The sequence below is a fragment of the Pogona vitticeps genome, chromosome 7, assembly GCF_051106095.1.
Source record: "Pogona vitticeps strain Pit_001003342236 chromosome 7, PviZW2.1, whole genome shotgun sequence".
In the NCBI taxonomy this organism is placed as follows: Eukaryota; Metazoa; Chordata; class Lepidosauria; order Squamata; family Agamidae; genus Pogona; species Pogona vitticeps.
In genome coordinates this window covers 21389706-21410929 of record NC_135789.1, presented here as the reverse complement: position 1 = coordinate 21410929, position 21224 = coordinate 21389706, and the positions used below count along the sequence as shown (strand labels likewise).

Sequence of the window (21224 nt, the reverse complement as noted above, 5' to 3'; positions counted from 1 at the left end):
TCCCAGCTTGCTGAGGTCCTTCTTAAACTGGCCCGAGACCTGGAGACCCCATTCTAAGGGAGGTCCTTACATGAATCATAGACAAGAGGGCCCTTGCGCGGGCGTTCTTTGGCTCACCTTGGGATACAGCACAGGATTGAACTTGAGTCCGGTGGCATCGTCGCAGAAAGCCTGTCGGGACAAGAGAACAGAAACTGCATTTGAGAACACAGGATTGGGTGCACAGACCAAAGCACTTTTTCAACAACAACAACAAAAAAATTCAAGGCAGTTTCAAAATGGCACCATGGGCTGAGAGGAACCCAGATTCAGAGGGATTTCATTCTGGCCCGCTTCCCGAAGAAAAGGGAAAGCCATTTTTAACTGGCCAGTTTTCGGGTCAGTTTTTATTGGCCGGTTGTGAGGAGATGGGCCAAGCTTGCAGCCTGTGTCTTCGGGCTTCCCCTCTCCCACCAAACACCCAAAATGTACTGGAAAATGTGCCGAAATGGTCATCAGAGGGGACAAATTTCCCAGCGTCCAAGGTGGGCGGTTTGGTGCTTCGATAGAGATGCCCCGGGGGGGGGGACAAGAGGGAGGGGAAGCCCTCAGTGCTTCTCTCATGGTAAGGAATGCGATGTTTCGGGCTTTCTGAGCTGCAAACACTGTGGGGTTCTTCATTCTGGAAGTTCTGCCTAACTTCCAGACAGCTTCCAAATACATATCTTAATATGGCTCGCCTGGGAAAAAAGGCCTAAACTAGGCTTAGCTAGGCCAAGCCCCCCCCCCAAGCTGCCTGCTCAGAGAGAATGTGCCAAGGAGCACTGGGGCAGGAGCCCCCAGTGATCCTCCTCCAACTGCTATGAATTAACCTGACTTTCAGGATTGATGGAAGGATTAGAGTGGTGTCCCGCATAGCGATGTTAATCCGTGCCAGATTAATCGTCGCTATGCAAAAACATCACTAAACGGATCGAAAAACCCCATAGGAACGCATTAAACTTAGTTTAATGCATTCCTATGGGGCCCAAACTCACCGTTCAGCGAAGTTCTGCCATAGCGCCGCCATTTTCGCACCCTCGGTAAGCAAGGGCAGGGTGCGTAAACACTTGCAGTGGCCATTTTGGGCACTCGGCGGCCATTTTGGAACCGCCGATCAGCTGTTGTAAAAACATCGCAATGCGAAGATCGGTAAGCGAATCGCTTACTGATCATTGCAATGCGGGTTTTTGCCTATCTAAACATTGCAATACGATCGCTATGTAGATTCGTCGTTAAATGGTGCGCTACTGTACTGTGTTTGGTGACACATACTCAAGAAAACTGCCATTCTCAGCGATTTTCCAAGTCTCGCCATCCTGTAACTCCCCTGACAAGAAATCCTAGCTCTTTGTTTTTCTTTTCACTTTTCACCCATCGTTGCCCACAGGAACCTGCCAAGCCTTGGTCAACTTGATGCCTTTCCTGTGAATCCTGTGCAGGAAAGATGCCATCCTTCATAGGAATTGTAACAATCCTGTGCAGCCTGCTATTTCTTTCCACCTTTCTGAAGGAATCCCATGCAGGAATGGTACCAGTCTGCCCAGGAAGTATAACAATCCTGCACAGCTTGGCATTCTTTCTGAAAAAAGGACTATGTTGAAGTTTATTGGTTGAGGGGAGGGGGGAATAATCTGTTCCCTGTCCAGCTCCCTGATTTTGCTGCTTTTGGGACGGCCTCTTTGCCTCGGCCTGCTGGACGAGGGTCTCTTCAAATTGGGAGAGGCCATCGTGCAAGACCTGCCTCCAGGCTGAACGCTCAGAGGACAAGGTTTCCCATCTGTTAAGGTCCATTCCTAAGGCCTTCAGATCCCGCTTGCAGATGTCCTTGGATCGCAGCTGTGGTCTCCTTCTGGGGCAATTTCCCTGCACTAATTCTCCATACAGGAGATCTTTTGGAATCCGACCATCAGCCATTCTCACGATGTGCCCGAGCCAACGTAGACGTCGCTCTTTCAGTAATGTATACATGCTGACAATTCCAGCTCGTTCTAGGACTACTCTATTTGGAACTTTATCCTGCCAGGTGATACTGAAAATGTGATGGAGGCAATGCATATGGAAGGTGTTCAGCTTCCTCTCCTGCTGTGCACGAAGGGTCCAGGACCTGCTGCAGTACAGGAGTAGATTGTATGTGTGTTTTTTAGCTTCCTGCACAGAAAGAAAGCTTCCAGCTAGCACTGAGGCAGAAATGGAAAGTTTGGGTGAAATTAGGTTTAGCTCAGCCTCAGAGCCTCCAGTATAAGCTTTCCTCCAAGGTGAGCCACATTTAGGTGTTTAGCTGAGCGGTTTAGGAATCTGGCTGTGGAGCCGACAGTTGGGAGCTCAATTCTCTCCAGGGAGAAAAGAGCCAGCCTGGGTGGCCTTGGGCAAGCTGCACCGCAAACCCAGGGCGCCCCCGGAAGAAGGCAACGGAAAATGTCTTTGGAGTATTCTCTCCCTGGAAAACCCTAGGAAGGGTCACCCTAACACAGAACCAACTTGACGGCGCATGAGGATGATCATTAAGGTGTGTTAGTCAAGGAGAACTCTCAGAATGTGGACATGTGGGAATTGCAATCCAAGAAGTTTGAAGACCCCTCTCCGCTCGTCAGGGAGGTGAGAAAGAACCCACGTGGAAAATCACTCGTGGAGCCAGCATCTTTTAAAGCCACGTACCTTTGCAATCTGTGGAATACTTGGGAGTTTGCTAAGTCCAGCTAAAGGGATTCTTTCATGTAACGTTTTCACTTTGGACCTGCAGACGAGAAAGGGGAAGAAAGAGAGGCAGAGCGGATAAGTGAAGGAAACAAGCCACAAGGTTGTGGGGGGGGGGGTTAGAGGACTAGGTGTCTCCCCCCAAAGCCATTCAGGGTCCAATTCAAGGCTTTGGGGTGGATCCCAATAGAATCTCACACAACTCTGTGCTCCAGACGGGAATAGATTTGCAAATCCTAATCATTGGCTCATGCTAGAAGACAATGTATGCCTTTTGTTTCACTTTTGCATGGACGGACGGGAAATTTCCCCAGATGGAGAGAGTAAGAAAGAGGGGAGCAAACCAGCCCAAGGACAGACCGCTAGATTTGGGGGAGGAGGGTTTGCACATTTCGAAGATGGCTTTGCAGCTTTTTAAAAAAGTAAAAACTAAAGAGGTATGGTGTCACACAGCGTTTCCCCATCTTGGGTCACCCCGGTGTTCTTGGACTAGAACTGCCAGAAATCCTGGCCCGCACAGCTGGTACTGAAGGCTTCTGGGAGTTTTCGTCCAAGAACATCTGGGGACCCAAGGCTGGGAGCCACTGGTGTAGCAATTAGAACTATGCATGCCACCCTCAAATAGATTTCCTGACTTATAAATAAATTAATTAATAATCTTTTTCCTCCACTGTTCTCCTTAAAAGGACCGAAGGCAGAACACATCATTAAAAGACAGTATTTAAACCTGACAACAGTGAGCATACACACACTACAAAGGATTGAACAAATTCTGTAGAATCCTAGAAAAAATGACATCGGAAGGGAGCCCATAAAGCCATCCAGTCCAACCCCTTGGCTCAAGGCAGGGATCCGAATCTAAAAAATTAGATCTACCATCATGAAAAACAGTAAACAAAAGCAACACCAAAACCACATTCAAAGCAGTTAAGGCACAAACATCCATTTAAAAAAAACCCACTCAGGCAGCCAGTCCCTGAGGGAAAGCTTGGCCTCCAGTGGCAGGGAGTTCCAGAGTCTCTGGAATGCGCTGCCTTTCCTCTTCCCGTCGTACACCATGACACTCCTTCCTCTCCTGGCCCGCTGGTCCCTTCTTCCAAGGGAAGAATCCATCCAAATTAAGCTGATCTGTTCAGAAAACTCGGGCTTCTGCTGAAGCCAGCATGCCACAAGAACCTTGAACAGAAATGGGTCTAGGCTAGAGCTCCCAAACCTGACCTAATTTGTCCTGGTAAAGCATCTTGATCCAATTTCATCAACGGCAAGATTTTTTCTTCTTCCTCTCAACCCTGGATTTAGGTGGTCAGACCTTCTCCGTGATGTTAAAAGATGGGGGAGACCTGGCTCAGAAAAACTAGGAGCGAGAAGGACCTTGGAAGGGTTGTAGATCACAAGCTAAATCTCAGCCAACCATGTCAGCTGGCTGCAAAAAGTAGCCCAATGCTCTTTGAGGCTGCATTAATGGAAGTATAGTTTCCAAATCCTGCAAGGTGCTAGTCCCCCTCTATTCAGCCCTGCTTACGCATCACCTTGACTATTGTGTCCCGTTCTGGACCCCACACTTCAAGAAGGATGCTAAAAAATTGGAACAAGTTCAGAGGAGGGTGACGAGGATGATGATCAGGGGACTGGAAACCAAGACTTATGAGGAAAGGCTGAAATAAATGTTTAGCCTGAAGAAAAGAAGACAGAGGGGTGATATGACAGCACTTTTCAAAGACTTGGAAGCTAGTCATACAAAGGAGGGGCAGGACCTGCTCTCCATCATCCCAGAATGCAGGAGAAGCAACAGAGGGCTCAAGTTAAAGGAAGCCAGCTTTGAGTTGAATATCAGGAAAAAATTTCCTAACTATTAGAGCAGTACACTAGTGGATCCCATGACCTTAAGGGGAAGTGTTGAGTGCTCCAATACTGGAGGCATTCAAGAAAACGTAGATAATCACCTGGCAGATATGCTTCGATGGTATTCCTGCCTTGAGCAGAGGTTTCTTCACTTTTCTATGATTCTATGATTCTAATCTTTGAGACTCACATTGTATTGCAGTTATTGATATAATAAACTAATCAATCACTGGACATTTTGTTATGATGTTAGGGTTTATCTAGTTTAGTTCACTTTAAACCACCAGGTGGCAATGCTCGGTCACCTGCCTGTTTTTGCTTTTGTTTGATTTTACTATTATTTATGCATTCTTTCATTATTTCACTGTGTACATTTTAATTATGTCAATCTCCCTGAATAGTATTTCACTAAGACAGGCAGTATGGTGTGTAGGCATCTCGAGAGATGATGGTAACGTGCTCTGTATGGAGGTCTTGGAACAGCGTCTAGTGTGGCTGAGGAGGCCAATTCGAGAGTGACAATCCCTTCCACACCAAAGACAAATACAATCTGTACCCCATCCAGCTCCCTGGTTTTGCTGGTTTCGGGACTGCCTCTTTGCCTCAGCCTGCTGGACAAGGGTCTCTTCAAATTGGGAGAGGTCGTGATGCACCGCCTGCCTCCAGGCTGAACGCTCAGATGTCAGGGTTTCCCATCTGTTGAGGTCCATTCCTAAGGCCTTCAGATCCCACTTGCAGATCTCCTTGGATTGCAGCTGTGATCTCCCTCTGGGGCGCTTTCCCTGCACTCATTCTCCATACAGGAGATCCTTTGGAATCCGACCGTCAGCCATTCTCACGACATGCCCAAGCCAACGTAGGCGTCATTGTTTCAGTCATGTATACATGATAAAAATTCCAGCTTGTTCTAGGACTCCTCTATTTGGAACTTTGTCCTACCAGGTCCTGGACAAAGCCAAAAATCCGTCAGACACAATGCATGTGGAAGGCGTTCAGCTTCCTCTCCTGCCGTGCACAAAGGGTCCAGGACTCACTGCAGGACAGGAGTGTGATCAGGACACAGGCTGTATAGACCTGGATTTTGGTGTATGCCGTCAGCTTCTTATTAAGCCATACTCTCTTTGTGAGTCTAGAGAACATGGTAGCTGCTTTGCCATTGTGTTTATCCAGCTCGACATCTAGGGAGACAGTGTCAGAGATTGTTGAGCCAAGGCACACAAAGTCATGAACAACCTCCAATTCTTGTGTGGAGAAGGAGGTGAGTCCACGCCCTGGCCCATGACTTGTCTTTTCTTCAGGCTGATTGTTAGTCCAATACAGTATAGAAGTTATAAATAAATAGACAAACAAACAAATAAAATTGCCAGACATTTGGAAATGATTGATTGATTGATTGTGATTATGGGAGATAAACTGGCAATATTTATTATAGTTGCCAGCTGGCTGAATAGCTCATGGACCTAATGGTTGGGAGTTCAAATCTCCTGTGAGTAGAGCCAGCCTGGGTGACCTTGGACCAGCTGCACAGTAGTCCCAGGGCGCCCCTAGTGGAAGGGAATGGTAAGGCACTTCTGAGCACTCTACCTGGGAAACCCTGGAGAATGGGTTGCCTTAAATCAGAATTGACTTGAAAGCACATCCTCCTTGTCACTGTCATCATCAGCATCAGTTATCATTCCCCAATCTTGTTTGCTTTTTTTTTTTAAAGGAGTTTGCTGGGGAAATAAGAGGAGACGTCAAGCATGGGAGGCGGTGGTTGCCAAATATAATCACTATTTTTCAGAAGCCTTGCAAAGGGTCTCCCCCACCCCCCCCACAAGAAGTCTGATTTTAAAGGCTTGGCGGCAGATCAAGCAAATACCGGTACTGTTCACGCACCAAGTAAATCTTGAAAGCCCAAGCTCCAAAATCCAAATTGAAAGGAAAAAAGGAAAAGGGAAATAAAATAAAGCAAACCCCAGATCTCTCGTGAGATCACCACTGCTTCCCTGCGATGCAGTGAAAGCTTTTTCACTCAGCTGGCACTTTGCTGGACAATCTCTCTAAAACGAGTCCCTCCGGGACCTGCTATCTTGAGCACACAGGCGCCAGAGAGAAAGAATATTTTCCTCTGATATGCGGAAGCAACACCAGGTGGTGGTCGGCGAGTACGCGGCGACCACAGGGTGCCCACCGTTGCCGGTGCCAGCCTCTCTGAGCAGCGGGGCCGTCTCTGGCGAGCTCCGAAGGATGCCTACGGTTGAGACGGGATGGAACCTCATCATGAGTCAGAACGTGAGCAAGGAGGGCGTTGCGGTTTTCCTGAAAAAAGTTGCTTCGCTGGAAACCCTCTCCCACCGTGCACCAGACGGTGCCCCAAGCACAGAATCATGGGAGTTGGAAGGGGCCTCAAAGGCCATCAAGTCCAACCCCCTGCTCAGGGCAGGAACACAAATCAAAGCAGAGATGACAAGAGGGTTGTCCAGTTTTCTCTCCCATGCCTCCAGCGTTGGAGCGCTCACCACTTCCCAAGGTCGTGGGTTTCATTGTCATACTGCTCTAACAGTTAAGACATTTTTCTTGATATTCAGCCTAAATCTGGCTTCCTGTAACTTGAGCTCATGATCACATTCCTGCACTCTGGGAGGATCAAGAACAGATCCTGTCCCTTCCCTGTATGACAGTCCTTGAAGTATCTGAAAAGTGTTATCCTAATCACCCCTCTGCCTTTTTTTCTCCAGGCTAAACAGGCCAAGTTCTTTCAGTCTTTCCTCCCAGGGCTTGGTTTCCAGTCCCCTGATCATCCTTGTTGCCCTCTAGTTTATTGGCCTCCTTCTTCAAGTGAGGTGTCCAGAACTGGATATAGAACTCTAGAAGAGGCCTAGCCAGTGTTGAATAGAGGGGGAATAACACGTCCCATGATTGGGAGACTGTATTTTGGTTAATGCAGCCTAACATCGCATTGGCCTTTTTTTGCAGCTGCATCACACTCTTGGCTCATATTCAGCTTTTGATCTACAATCACTCCAAGATCCTTCTCCCTTGCAGTATTAATGAGCCAAGCAGTCCAAAATGCAAACCATTTCTCCCTCTGATCGCAACCTGAGTTTCTAAACAGAACTAACTCCATTCAAGCATCAAATGGGACTTGAAATATCGTCCAAAAGTGTTGAGAAAAATTAGCACCAACCAGACACCCAAATATCCAACTGTGTTTTTTACTGTTGCGATCTCCACAATCTGCACAAAACAGACATTCTCATGTCAATGCAACCAGATTTCTGTCTCTACACAAAGCGGATGTCTTTTTCTGTATTGTGAAGCAAAACGCACACGCCTACGCACCCACGCAGAGCAAGCACAAAAGGTCAGGCTGACTGAATACAAGCAGGCAAATGTTCACTGGACGACACAAGAAAGCAAGTGTGATCCAATTTTTCTTTCCATTTTGTGCATCCCATAAAATGTGGACAAAAAATCAGTCCTCGAAATGCACACGATGCTTCTGAGTCTGACATCGTCTCCCAGTGAGAAGATGTTCGCATTGTCTTGATTTATCAAATGAGACGACAGAAGTCCTGATGATACCAATGTTTTCTTGCATTGAAACCTAACTTCTTATTCCCAAATTCTGGTCATGATTTACATCCCTAGTTGGCAGACGGAGGAATATAAATGATTGTTCCATAATACTATGTCACACCATTTAGTCAACAGCCGGTGTGGATTTGGGACATAAATCTTTCCAAACCCTAGATACAAAATCTCTTTCTCTCTCTCTCTGAATCATTTCCATGACTCTTTGTCTAAATCTCACCCACCCTTTCTTCTCTTCCTTTCGTCTCATCCTTGGTTTGAAGCCAGCTGGGACACATTGCTTTCGTCCTCCTGCACTGACAAGTGTACACTTCTAGGGTGGGAGAGGATACACACACCCCATCCAGGGCTTCAGCTTCTCAGCTCAAGCTGCAATCTTCCGTCCTGGAGGAAGCAGCGCGAGAATTCCACACGCTTTGAACCATTTTTGGACGACTCAATTTTGAACACAAAAACCAAGCCATTTTGCAGAGGGAAATGGGTTTTTGTGGTTGTTGTAAAACATAGTTTTAAGTGCTGCAAGAACTCAGTTGAAGCCCCAGAAAATCCCTTGCCGTCCACCCCAGTAAGGAGAAGAATATTGAAATGCCCCATCCTTGCCTAAGGGGAGGAGACTCATTACAATTTACAGGCCTAATTAAGAGCAGGTGGACAACGGAACCAACGACCTGGACGTCTGGCGAGCTCTCTTTCACCAGAGGCCCCAGTTTTGCAATTGCTTAGCGGCTCCCTAGCAAATTTCTTAAATGGAGATTTGCAATAGTCCCTTACATTTGAATGAGCCAGCACTAGTTCAGGTGAGCAGCTTGGATTTCAAAACCAAACAGGGCCACCTATATTCCACAACCAGACCCAATTTAAGGAGCCCCACTGAACAAATTGGATTTACGCTTGCCAGGCAGCCCTGAGGCAATGGTGCTTCCTTTAGTTTCAACTACCCACTGATTTAGACCATAGTGTGGGCCTTCTCATACTTTGTTCTCCCCACAATAATCACTTCTCTTTTCCCTCCAAAAGTGAAATACACTTTCACACGGATGGGCTGAGGCAATTAAAAATGTCCCCTGTCCCCCACAAACTATCCGTTTGCTGATTAATTGTTGCTGTTATGGGCTAGCTTTAATCTTGTCGTGTCATGATGAAAACTGCCCCTTTATATTCACTGTTCTTAGCGTTAAATCTCGTCTTTTGATGATGTCAACCCCCGTTGTATAATTGCTTTCTGCTTGAAATATTGTCATTCAAGGATGTGAACTGCCTTGGGGGGTCCTTTTTAAGGAGAAAGGTGGGGCAAAAATATTTTAAACCAATAAATAACAGCGACTCTAATGGGGCTTTTCAAGGTAAGTGAGACGTTTAAGGAGTGCTTCTACCAGTTCCAGTCCCCCAGTCGGTCTCCATGGCCGAGTGGGGATTCGAACCCTGCTCTCCAGAATCGTAGCCGGCCACTCTAGCCACTGCAGTCCAGAAGGTAGAAAATCTAATTTCCACTGCAGCTGAACCAATGGTTTTCTTGGGAGGACAGTTGCCATCCGCTCCCCCTCACCAGCTTACCCTACCTGAGTATAATCCTCAGGTATTCAATTCCGTCGGCCTCTTCGCATTTAATGGACAGGATCAGATTCCCCAGGCTGCTGGCTGTGCAGTAAAAGTTCAAATGGTCCTAAAAAAGAGAAAAGAGAGGCATTAGTGGCGCCAGGGGGAGAACACCCCTGGGGGCTGCAAGAACGTGGATCCATTCAGGCCTGTCTTCAAAACTCGGAAAGAATCGTGGATGATCAGACCAAGGTGGAGTGACCAGAGTTGGAAGGGACCCCGTGGGATCATCCAGTCCAACCCCCGCCAAGGAGGCACTTGGGGGGGGGAATCGAACAACCACGGAACTATCTAGTGTTCATTAAGAATCACCGTCATCTTAGAACTCCAGAGCTGGAAGGGACCCCATAGATTATCTCCAGCCCCCGTCAAAGAGGCCCAGTGGGGAACTGAACCCCCAACCTCTGGTTCCACAGCCCCTGAGCGATCCAGCAGCCTGATTCATGTCTCTCGTTAGAATACTCTCACCGAGGCACCCCATCCTTTCAGAAGCATTATTTTTCCTTCCGCTTAGACATTTTGATATTTGATCCAGGCTACAGGAGGTTGCAAGTGATTAACGGTGAAAGCAGGGCGCTGGACGCCGTATGCGAGCCGCACAGCGTGCTAGAGCGCAAAGCCGTTGGTTGAGGAGCAAACGCCAAAAAGAGGTGCTTTTTCGGTGCCCAAGTATGAGCCAAATGACCACTGCCTCGACTGGCGAAGTCCATGGGGGCAGAACGGCACCCGACCCCTCCCCATGACCCAGCCTAGGTTTCTAATGCCCACTGAGGGTGGTCGTTAGGGCTGTGCATGATCTGCTTTGTAGTCCTATATGAGACTTCGGAATGCATCTGCCCAGAGGAGCCCACTGGGCCCACCGGATTGGACTGATAGCCAGTTCTAAGCTAATTTCCAAACGTGTTCAAGTCCTTGCAATTGAGAAGCAACAGGTCTCTCACCTTTTTATCTTTCCCCTGACCCAGAGGGATACAGGGCATAATCAAAGCAGGGCAGCAGGCCTCCCAAATGTCCCGGGGTCTGTGCACGATGCATGCTTAAATCACACTTTAAAAACAAAACCTCGTGGGCTGAAGAGCCCATTTACGCTTCATCTAATTTGTTTCTGGATCTGAACTGAGTTTTGGCATTTGCTTCAGTTCTCCCTGGAAATTAACCGGACCCTTTGGCTTCTATCAGGACCTCATAGAAATGATATGGATTCAGTTGGGATCCAGTATGTATGTCACCGAAGTGACCAACATGAATCTGACCCAAATTGGGGAGGCTGTGGAAGACAGGAGGGCCTGGCGTGTTCTGGTCCATGGGGTCACGAAGAGCCAGACACGACTTGACGACGAAACAACAACAACAACGTATGGTGGAGGGTTGCTTCTACATCGTAGAAAGGGTGGCTACACAGGACTCTGATAGGCACAACATTCAGAAACGCGGATCCACATCTACAAAAATAGAAATGTTTCCCCCCCCCCCCCCAATTTAAAGTGAAATGACCATGCCTTGTGCCTGAAACAGCTGGTCCGGTCATCTCCCACCATACAGTTTTTTATCTCTGAAAATCAAACGGGCGGTGTCCTACAGCAACCTCCAAATGGAGAATTACCCTCCATCAAGCAAGCCACCTGATGCATAAACCCTACCCTGGCCAAGAAAAGTCTCTGAAGGACAAAAATCAAACCCTTTCATTGAGCTCTGGAAGAAATGAACAGTTAAATCCCAACTATATTTCATGATCCCTCACTGAGGTTATGCGTTATCAGTAGTAAAGCACCAAGCCACCTAAAACTAAATCAGGCTGAGGTTCCACCGACACCAGTACTGGCCAGAATGACTGGTAGGGACTCTCCATGGCTACACACTGGTCTTTTCCTCATCCTCTCATAGAGATGCTGCAAACTGAATCTGGGACCCCTGCAATCAGAAGTGGGGGTCGTACCCCGAGCGATACCCCACCTTCCTATTCAGCCCTGGGGTTTCCTTGAGCAGAGAATCAGAAGCCCAAATAAGATTCTTAAAGACATGATCCATAAAGGCTGGAGGTCCCCTTGCGAGTCACGTGGGCTCTTGGCCAGTTCATGAGATCTGGACCGTTTCTCCCAGGACTGCGGCCAAGGAGGATCATGCCTCACTGAACATGGGATTTTCAGATTCTTTTCACTGCCACTCCCAGGATTCAGCAGGAATTCTCCCAGTTACAATTTCAGTAGTTTTAGCCAATAATAATAATAATAATAATAATAATAATAAAACATAAAAAAACTGAGTTCTCCCAAGTGTTTCAGGCCTTAAGGGATGGCATTTTTCCCCAGAGGTACCTTCTCCAGCACCTAATAAACAGAGAGACTCCCATCCCCTTAATGCATTGCAGCTCCCATGGAGCTTTGAAAACGGCGACATCTACGTTTCCGTACTTTAATGGCCAACACTGCAGAACCGTGTGTTTCTTGCCGTCCAGGCTCGAGCGCTAAGCCTTCCTAACAAAGATGCCAAATCTCCTGGCCAACGTGTGTGCCTAAGTGAGCATAAGTGAGCAGGCTCACACTTTCCCACTGACCTTTCCCAAGAAGTGTTTCCTGTATGCCCTCGCTTCACCTTTGCGCTCCAGTTTGTAGCCGAAAGTATTCGGGCTCATAGGCTCCTCATCATCTTCACAGAGGCTGCTGTCTGACGAGGTGGGCGTACTCAGGTTCTCGGGGTCTTCAATCCAGTAGCCCCCAAACTGTGGCAAGATGATTAAGGGGTAGGGGCTGCCTTTTTCCAGAATCTGAAAAAAAGGAAACGGTAAGGAGGCCATCCCACAGGTTAAGGAATACACAGACGCACGCACAGGGAACCATCAGCCAGGGCTGCCAAGAAGGAAGGCAAGAGATATGAACGAGAGACATTGATAAAGACCAGCTTCTAGGCTGGCTCCTTTAAAAAATTATTTATTTCCAACTGGCATGGAGCTATGTCAGTCCTACAGATGGGAAAGAATGAAACAGGTCAGACAGCTACATTTGCTGCGTCCCAAAACCTATGATCCTGGCTTGACAAACACCACAGATACAGTTTACTCTGACAGAGGGGCCGAAATGATTCAAAAAGGAATTGCGTTCACATTTGGGTTAAAATAAACAAGCCGCTGGTGACTGTTTATTGGACCCTTGTATCTCAATGGAAAAACACACTTCCTGGCCAAATTAAAAAAAAGTGCACTGAGCTGTAGGTCCATCATGTAAACATAGATTCAAATCTGCTCCATCCCATTCAAATACAGTGGTGCCTCGCTTAGCGACGTTAATCCGTTCCGGAAAAACCGTCGCTAAGCGTTCCTATGGGCTTAAAAACTTACCTTTCAGCAAAACTCCTCCATAGCGCCGCCATTTTCGCTGCCTCTTAAGCGAGGCAAAACAGCAGGCGGCCATTTTGTTTTTCCAGCGGCCATTTTGAAATCGCCGATCAGCTGTTAAAAAAGAGTCGCTTTGCCATGATTGCTTCCCTGCGATCATTGCAAAGCTAATTTTCCCCATAGGGACCATCGCTAAGCGATCGCTTTTGCGATGGCCAAAAGTCCATCGCTAAGCGATTTCGTCGCTCAACGGAGTGATCGCTAAGCGAGGCACCACTGTATTGTGGGTTGTTGCTTTTTTTAATTGGTAATCCCCACCCTAAAAAACCTTCTTTTAAACTCAAATTTTATGATGCTTTCCTCTTTCATCTCTTTCTGTCTCTTTTCCCAGAGAAACAGCCCACCAAGTCCTTTCCTAGCTAGCATTTTAATAGCTTCCAACTCACCATTTTGAATGTTTTCTTAGCACCTACCTCATCAATGCTGGGATAAGGAATGTAGTCCTCCTGGAAGAGATTCAAAACAAAAAGATAAGCCACTATCCATTCATTGCCTCTATGGATTTCTTTGATTTAAGGTGGAGAAACAAAGGTTTTGAAAGGTGTGGGGGGTGTCTCAAGTGACGTCACACCTCATCACATGACTTGGGGAGCCCATTGTCCATCCACTCATCATCACCCATTAATCAAAAGACTCTAATATAAGCCACGAGGGCCTAAGACCAGGATCCTTTCCCTTGCTTGATTTTTGTAACATTTTGCCTGGTGAAGGAATTGGAGGGTCTCAAAAGCTTCTGAGCATTTGCACTGAGTTTTTGGGTAGCCTAATAAAGGTATTTCCCAGAAGGTGCAAACTCACCACAAATTAATTAAGAAATGTTCTTCCTTTCTTCTATCCATCATCAGTTCCTTCCTTCCTTCCCTCGTTGGCTTTTTCCTTCCTTCCTTCCTTCCTCACATCCTTGCTTCCTTCTTTCCCTCCTCCGTTCCTTCTTTACATTATCATCTCCTTCCCTCTTCCTTCTATCCATCATCAGCTCCTTCCTTCCTTCCATCTGTTCATCATCAGCTCCTTCCTTCCTTCTATCCTTCCTTCCTTCCATCTGCCTGTCATCAGCTCCTTCCTTCCTTCCCTCCCTCTCTTCCTTTCTTCTATCCATCCATCACCATTTCCTTCCTTCCTTCCTTCCCTCCCTTCTCTAACAATGAGGTGTAAGAGGGAGAACTGCTTGATTTCTGTTTCCTACCAGCACAACACTACTGGCATCACATCTGGAGAACCAAACTTTTAAAAAAGACATCCGTGTACAGTATAAAGAAAGAGTGAGGGCGGAGACATGGGGGGCCCTGTCTTTGGATGCAAAGCTAGAAGGAAGCCCTTCCTCCACGTCACTGCTGACCTCTGCATTTTGAATCAGGTCCCGGGTTTTTAGCAGAGCCTGGGTTGGCCCTATCCTGAAATGGTTCTGATTTCGTCTGCGTGCATGACTATGGGTCATTGTGGCAACCGAGGGCCAGAGGGCTTTACAAAACAAGCCTGCTCAGTAGGAAACCTGCCTTTGGAAACTTAGGGTGCAATCAGATGTTGAAAAGGATTGTGTTTCATTGTGATGGAGAGGGTCCCTTGGCAGCGACTGATCTCCCTTGGAAGTGACCCGTCTCTACAGGAGTCACCCGAGCCAGGTTCCAGAAAGCAGGAGCCGGGCTCCTCGGCCAGAAAAGGTCCAGCTTGGGCACAGAGTGGATTGGGTTGATCCGCAATTTCTTGTGGGTCATCTGATAGTCAGAAACGGGCTCACACTGGAGTGGGCCCCAAGCCGTCCAAACGGTGAGCTACTTCTCTGGATGACCAGGGGCACTTGGGCGCCAGTGGGAGAAGGCAAAGGGCGTGAGTTTAAAACAGCATTAAAGCAGCCGAGGGAGAAATGACCAGGCTCAGCAGAGAGGCCTGTGATACGTGAAAAATCCAGGTGGGCAACTGGGAGGAAGCACCCCGTGAAAAGTGCCTTAAGTCGGGGGACATTCACGGTGAAACATTCCACCGTCAGACGCTGGCCGTGCAACGGTCAGATGTTGTATATGATGGAGAGAGCAACACCAGGCCCAGAAAGGTACGTAGCAACCATCGCAAAAGTTAGGTGTTGCTTGCTGGCAGGAACCCCACACATTCACAAAACCACAAAGCCAAAGGACAAAAAAAGAAAAGAAAACAGAACCAATTAAAATTAAAATAAAACAGGAAATTAAAAAAGGTCTGGGAGCAGAACCGAGCAGGCACACGAATGAACCAAAGCTCCTTCCTTCTGAAATCTAGACGACATCGGTGAAGACGCGCCTCAAACACACCTTATTTTTCTGGCTTCCGCTTCTCTGTTCCTCTGATTTAGGCACCTGTTTTGGAAGAGAAGAACCGTCCGTTAGTTTTCCAGACATGCCCAGCAGAGGATCCGAACGGGGATTTCTGACAAATCCCTCTCAGAAATGAGGATGTGAAGAAGGTGCCTCCACGGCCCCTTTCCGCACGGCTCACCTTGAAGGGAGGGAGCAGAAGAGGCAGGGAAGGCCGGAGCCTGGCGGCGTTCCTCCTGGAACAGCCCCACGGGGGGGGGGGAACCTCTGGAGCATCATATGGGTCCATCCTTCACAGGTTCTGTTTGCTCAGAATGTGCACTTATTCCCCCCCCCTTCCCATCTGGAGTTTTGTCCACGTGCAATGTGATCCGACAGGTGAATAGCTCCTGTTTTCATGAAATCCTAGAATCATGGAGTTGCAAGGGGTCTAGAGTCCAACCCCCTGCTTAAGGCAGGAATCCAGATCGAAGGAGATCAGAGAGAAGGTGGTCCCATTTTCTCTTGAAGGCCTCCAGTGTTGGAGCGCTCACCACCTCCTGAGGTCACGGGTTCGATTGCTGTACTGCTCTAACAGGAGGTTTTTCCTGGTCTTTAGCCCAAATCTGGCTTCCTGTCACTTGACCCCATTATGATGTGTCCTGAACTCTGGGAGGATTGAGAGCAGATCCTGCCCTTCCTCTGGACCCCTGGTGTCATGGTCATTTTTAAGCTATTTCCCAGCAATCACATGACATGCAGGAGATTGCAAAGCAAACTGGCCATGATCCACGTGCAAGCTTCGACCTGCTTGTCCTAGCAGTGAGGCTACTCTTTTCTAAGATGGGGGCAATTCTGGAGCGATTCTTGCATGGATGGAAGGGCTGCTTTTCAACGAGATCACTACCAGCAAAGCAACCCTTTCTGGCGCGATCAGACACAACCTTTGCCATTGTCTGACTGCACTCTTAATTAGTTAAGAGATCCCTAAGTTCCCATTAAGGATTAACCCTTCCAAGATGGCATCCAAATCGAGTAAGGGTGCAGTCACCTGGCAGAAAGGGTCATTTTGCTTCTGTCCCTCCGGTCAGGCCCCTAAAAGTATCAACCTCCCTGCTGGACCAGAAAGGATCCAGAACTGGGTTGAAACTCTATACCCCATAATGCCGTGGGATGGCCAGGAAATTGCTCACCCCAGACAGTGCCACGAGCGATCCGAATTGTGAGCGCTGTGCCCCTGTGATCACACCCGGAGACTCACAACAGAATCATAACAACAGGACCAAGAACCACAATGCCCGTTGCTCCTCTTATTCTAGTTTTTGGTGCAAGCTGTACAAGTCGCTGCTCAATGGAAAAGTTGTGACGATCATATTGCAACTCTTACTTGTAGAAAATAACGGGAGGTGGGGGGGAGAGACCCTCAGGTTCAAAACAACAACACCAGACGGGCACTAGTAGGGCACATCAGCTCCAAAGGGACACATCGTCTGTGCCTTCCCAGGCCTGTTATTCATCCGTCCAGGCACCAAAATTTCAGGGAATTCTTGTGTTTCCCCAACGCCTCTAAGGCAGGGAGATTAATCTAAGGATGTGTGGTACCCAAGAGAAGAAGTGTGTGAAGTTAGGGGTGCCGGGTTGGTGGCATCGCATCCTGGAGGTCTCAGGCTCTGCGGCCGTTGACCTCAACCACTGAGCTATCCAGTGTTCATTAAGGATCATCATCATCATCTTAGAATGGCAGAGCTGGAAGGGACCCTGTGGGGTCATCCAGTCCAGCCCTGCCAAGGAAGCCCAGTGGGGGAAATCGAGCTCCCAGCCTCTGGATCTGCAGCCAGGTGCCTTAAACCCCCTGAGCTATCTGGCGGAAGCTGTCATAGCTGTTGGAGAAGGCGCTGCTCTCATGTCTGGTCCCGTTGCTGGCTCCTGAGGACTAGCCCCCTTGCCTTCTGCCCGTTTGCTTTGGCATGTGATAAAACGCAGCTGGAGTCTGGCCTTAGGGCCCCACCCAGTAGCCCTCCCACCAGAAAAGGTATAAATACTTCTCCAGAACCCTTTCAAGGTTCCCCCAACCCACAAATTTAAGGGTCTAGTTTTGCTCCTTTTCCCCCATTTCCAAAAAGCGCATCGGCCTTAGAAGCCAGGCACTGGTGGCTACATCTAGTCCGGAACCCATCGTGCGCAAGGTGTGGCTGTAACACTTACTTGCATTTTTTCCAGCATTTCAAAGAACTCTGCAGACTGAAAGAAATAAGAAAAAAAAATGTCTGTCAATATGCTACAGCGGAATGTTACAGATAAAAGATCCTATTTTCATTTGAACTGTGATTTTGTTTAATGCAGACTAAAAGCAAACACACGGAAACAGAAGATACAGGTGTCATATTTATTGTTAGTTTTGGCTGAAATAAAAAGGTGAGCCAGTGAAAATCCATGGCAGTCAAAGACGAGCACAGAAATGCAATGTGTTTCAAATAACGGTATTGTGAGACTATAAAGTCTAGCACATTATAAGGTTTTAGCAAAGAACTTCAAGAAGCAGTAGCAGCTGCTGGAAATCTGCTCATTTTATCAGTAATCCAGGAATTATGGTAGTAAGGAAGCCAAGATGATGGGGTGAAATGATTAGAGGGCTGCAGAGCTGGAAGAGACTCTGTGAGATCATCCAGTCCAGGCCCTGTCAAAGGCACACCGTGGGTGATTCGAACTCCCAACTTTTGGCTCTGCAGCCGGACACTTACGCCACAAAGCGATCCAGCAGTTAAAACGTTAAAACTCATCCAACGTATACAGTTTTTATTCCAAGCATAACAGTACAGTGGTGCCTCGCTTGACAATGTTAATTCGTTCCAGCGAAATCGCTGTAGAGTGAAAACGTCGTCAAGCAAAATAAAAAAGCCCATTGAAATGCACTGAAAACCGTTCAATGCATTCCAATGGGCTAAATACCTGCTCGTCCAGTGAAGATCCTCCATACGGTGGCCATTTTCAGGTGCCTGTTATGCGAAAAATGCCTCCTAAAAACAGCGGGGAGCCATTTTGAAAACCCAACGATCAGCTGTTTTGATCATCGTAATGCGAAGAATTGGTTCCGGAAGCAGGGAACCAATTGCCGCAAAACGAAAAAAAACCATTAAAACATCATCGTGAAGCAGATTCGTCGTTATACGGGGTAATCGTTAAGCGGGGCACGACTGTAGTCATAATCCATTGAATAGCATGATAAAAGGAAGAATATAATCAAACAGTTTCAAGTTTCCAACTTCTTTCTCAAGAACTCATGGCATAGAATCCTTGGGAAAAAAACACAGAAGGTAGGACTTCAAATTGAGCCAACCAGTGCTTTTCTGAGTTTGGGGGTCCATAAAGTTGGGGTGTGATCACACAGGCCTATAGCTCACATTTTGGCGCTCTAGTGGCACAGCCCAGTGTGAGCTATTTCCCGGCGATCACACGACGTGCGGGCAAGAGCGCTTCCTCCCAACTCCATCCCACACCCAAAGTGGGATCGCTTGTCCATCAGTGGGGCTACTACTTTGTGGAACTGGGTGGAAGCAATTCCCTAGTGGACAGAAGGTCATTGCAAAGGCGATCACTCCCGGCTAGGGATGGGTACGATCTGGGGAAACAGCCGTTCATGATGGTTCGTCGCTATTCGCAAACCATGAACCACGACTTTTCACACACTTCCGACGGAACAAACTGTTTCGTGGTTTGCACAACTCTGGACTTCCAAGGAGGGGGTGTAGAAGGGCCCTGGCATGAGTTAAGAAACACCAAACTCGCAACGCGTTTTCCTCTGACTCTCCTCCCCACCTGCTCCAAAGAGCGGGCAAAGGCTGGATTTGAGATGTCCCATTTAGACCCCCACAAAGCAGGTCCCCCCCTCCCAGGGAAGCGCTCTTTAGCGGCTGGCTGAAGGAGGGCAACCCAGTGAAGGGATAAGTCGTTGACCAAGAAATAAAAATAAAGTCCCGCTTTGTGCTTCTCCCCACAGAGGCCGAGGGAGGGGGAAGTGGAGGGAAAGCAAATCTTTTTTTTCCTTTCTTTGTAAAATGAAAAACGCCCTTGCTCTCTGCAGAAAGGAAAGTGTGTGAAGGCAGGGGAGCCAGAGAAGGGGGGGGGGCAGACAAAAGAAGGTTGCTTGCTTGGAGGTGGTTTCCTATTCTGATACCACCCAATCCTTGCGCGTAGAGGAAAGGATATTTCTATAAGTCCGACGACACTTTCGAATGACCCTGTTTATCCGGGAGGTTGGGAGGGTAGCGGGACTGAGTCCCGAATTCGAATCCAAATCTTTGAAACAGAATCCCGAGGTTTTGGCTGTTATGTCGGGTTGGAGCCTCCAAGGGAAACTCAGAGCACGTTCAGCATCCTAAGGGTGATTCCTAAGCATTTAAGCCTCCCAGGCTGGCTGTGCCTGACTTCGGATAGAGACCCTTGTCCTCTCCGCTCAACCTCTGGGCCTACGGCTCACAGGGTGGGCTCCCCCTCGCTCTGGGAAGAGCGTGCTCCGACCAAGGAGAAGCACGGTCAGGAAAAGGAGATGCCAAGGGGAGGAGAGTCGGGCACTCCTCGCAAGGTACCGACGACGCAGAGCAAAACAGCCGTCTTGTCATAAAGGAGAAGCCGGAGCAAAGACAGACGCCCGGCATTAGCCGAATTAGTGGCGAGCTGCCAGCCAGCCAACCCCCACCAAACGAGATTATTGTATCGCCTTCTGAATTTTCCAGTCATTTACAAGGACATTGTCAATGTCTAGTAAGAGCAGGGTAACTCAATTATGGGTTGATCTCCCCCACACAAGCAGGCAACTCCGCCAGGAAGCTGAGCTCCTTGGAAAAAAAAAGAAATGTGACCCATCCGGCTGTCCTCACTGTCCTTTTCAAAGTTCGAGAGTCACTCCAAATAAACAAACATAACGTTTTTGGAGGTGGGGGGGGGGGAGGACCTAAGTGCTGAAAAGCTATGCATTGCTCTGTACGTTTTTCCTCCCTTCTCTGCTGTCTTGGCCTCAACCAGAACTTAGAAGTAAAGAGTTACTACAAGTAATAGATTATATTAACAGATTTATTGGGGTAATGGGTAACGGAGCTAGCCTGTTTCCCCGAAAACAAGACCTAATCTGAAAATAAGCCCTAGTATGATTTTTCAGGATGCTCGTCATATAAGCCCTACCCCCCAAAAAATAAGCCCCAGTTGAATGAAACCCCTACCCTCCACCCTTGAGCAGCAACAACCAGAAGAAGATGACATGGTTGTATTGAAACAGATGGTTGTACATGAAGAAAATAAAACATCCCCTAAAAATAAGCCCTAATACATTTTTGGAGCAAAAATTAATATAAGACCCTGTCTTATTTTCGGGGAAACACGATAGTAGTTTGTAGGTATAATCAGTAAGATCTATTGTAACGGTGGTAACCCAGAGTTACGCTACAGAGCATTTTAAAGCTATTTTAAAAATGTTTCATTTTTAATATATTTTAATCAACAGTCAAACAATAAAACAATAATAAGTATGCAAAATACCATCAATAAATCAACCTAAAATAAACAAATCCACCATTATCAATGCTGTGTAACCCCACCACCCTCAGGACTAGTTTTCATTTTATTTTTCTTTATATTTCTCACTGCCCCGTTTCTCTCCAAAAGCATACTGTATTGAGTCTTCTTCAGGTGTAATCCCTTTCCCTTTCTAAAACACATATGTCAAAAATAAGTTCCATGTTTCATTACATTTCAATATTCCTTTTCCTATGTTAGTTCCAAAAATTAATTTATTTTAGAGATATTTCAACAAGACATTTTCAAGATTTATGGCATTATCTTAC

General features: G+C 47.4%; 1 protein-coding gene across 11 annotated transcripts in view; it reads right to left on the bottom strand.

The window, feature by feature from the left end:
* RAP1GAP2 (RAP1 GTPase activating protein 2) overlaps positions 1–21224 on the bottom strand; it is a 223874-nt gene that overhangs the window by 44420 nt on the left and 158230 nt on the right. For 10 of the 11 annotated variants that reach the window (XM_078379365.1, XM_072978234.2, XM_072978233.2 and 7 more), the window contains 7 exons: positions 17593–17628; positions 15406–15450; positions 13534–13566; positions 12284–12493; positions 9693–9796; positions 2677–2755; positions 118–171 (listed from right to left, as the gene is read on the bottom strand). In XM_078379365.1, the coding sequence (XP_078235491.1) occupies positions 118–171; positions 2677–2755; positions 9693–9796; positions 12284–12493; positions 13534–13566; positions 15406–15450; positions 17593–17610 (543 nt within the window). In that variant the 5' untranslated portion in view covers positions 17611–17628. The remainder of the gene's footprint in view (positions 1–117; positions 172–2676; positions 2756–9692; positions 9797–12283; positions 12494–13533; positions 13567–15405; positions 15451–17592; positions 17629–21224) is intronic. The other variant, XM_078379367.1, reaches the window with a different exon arrangement.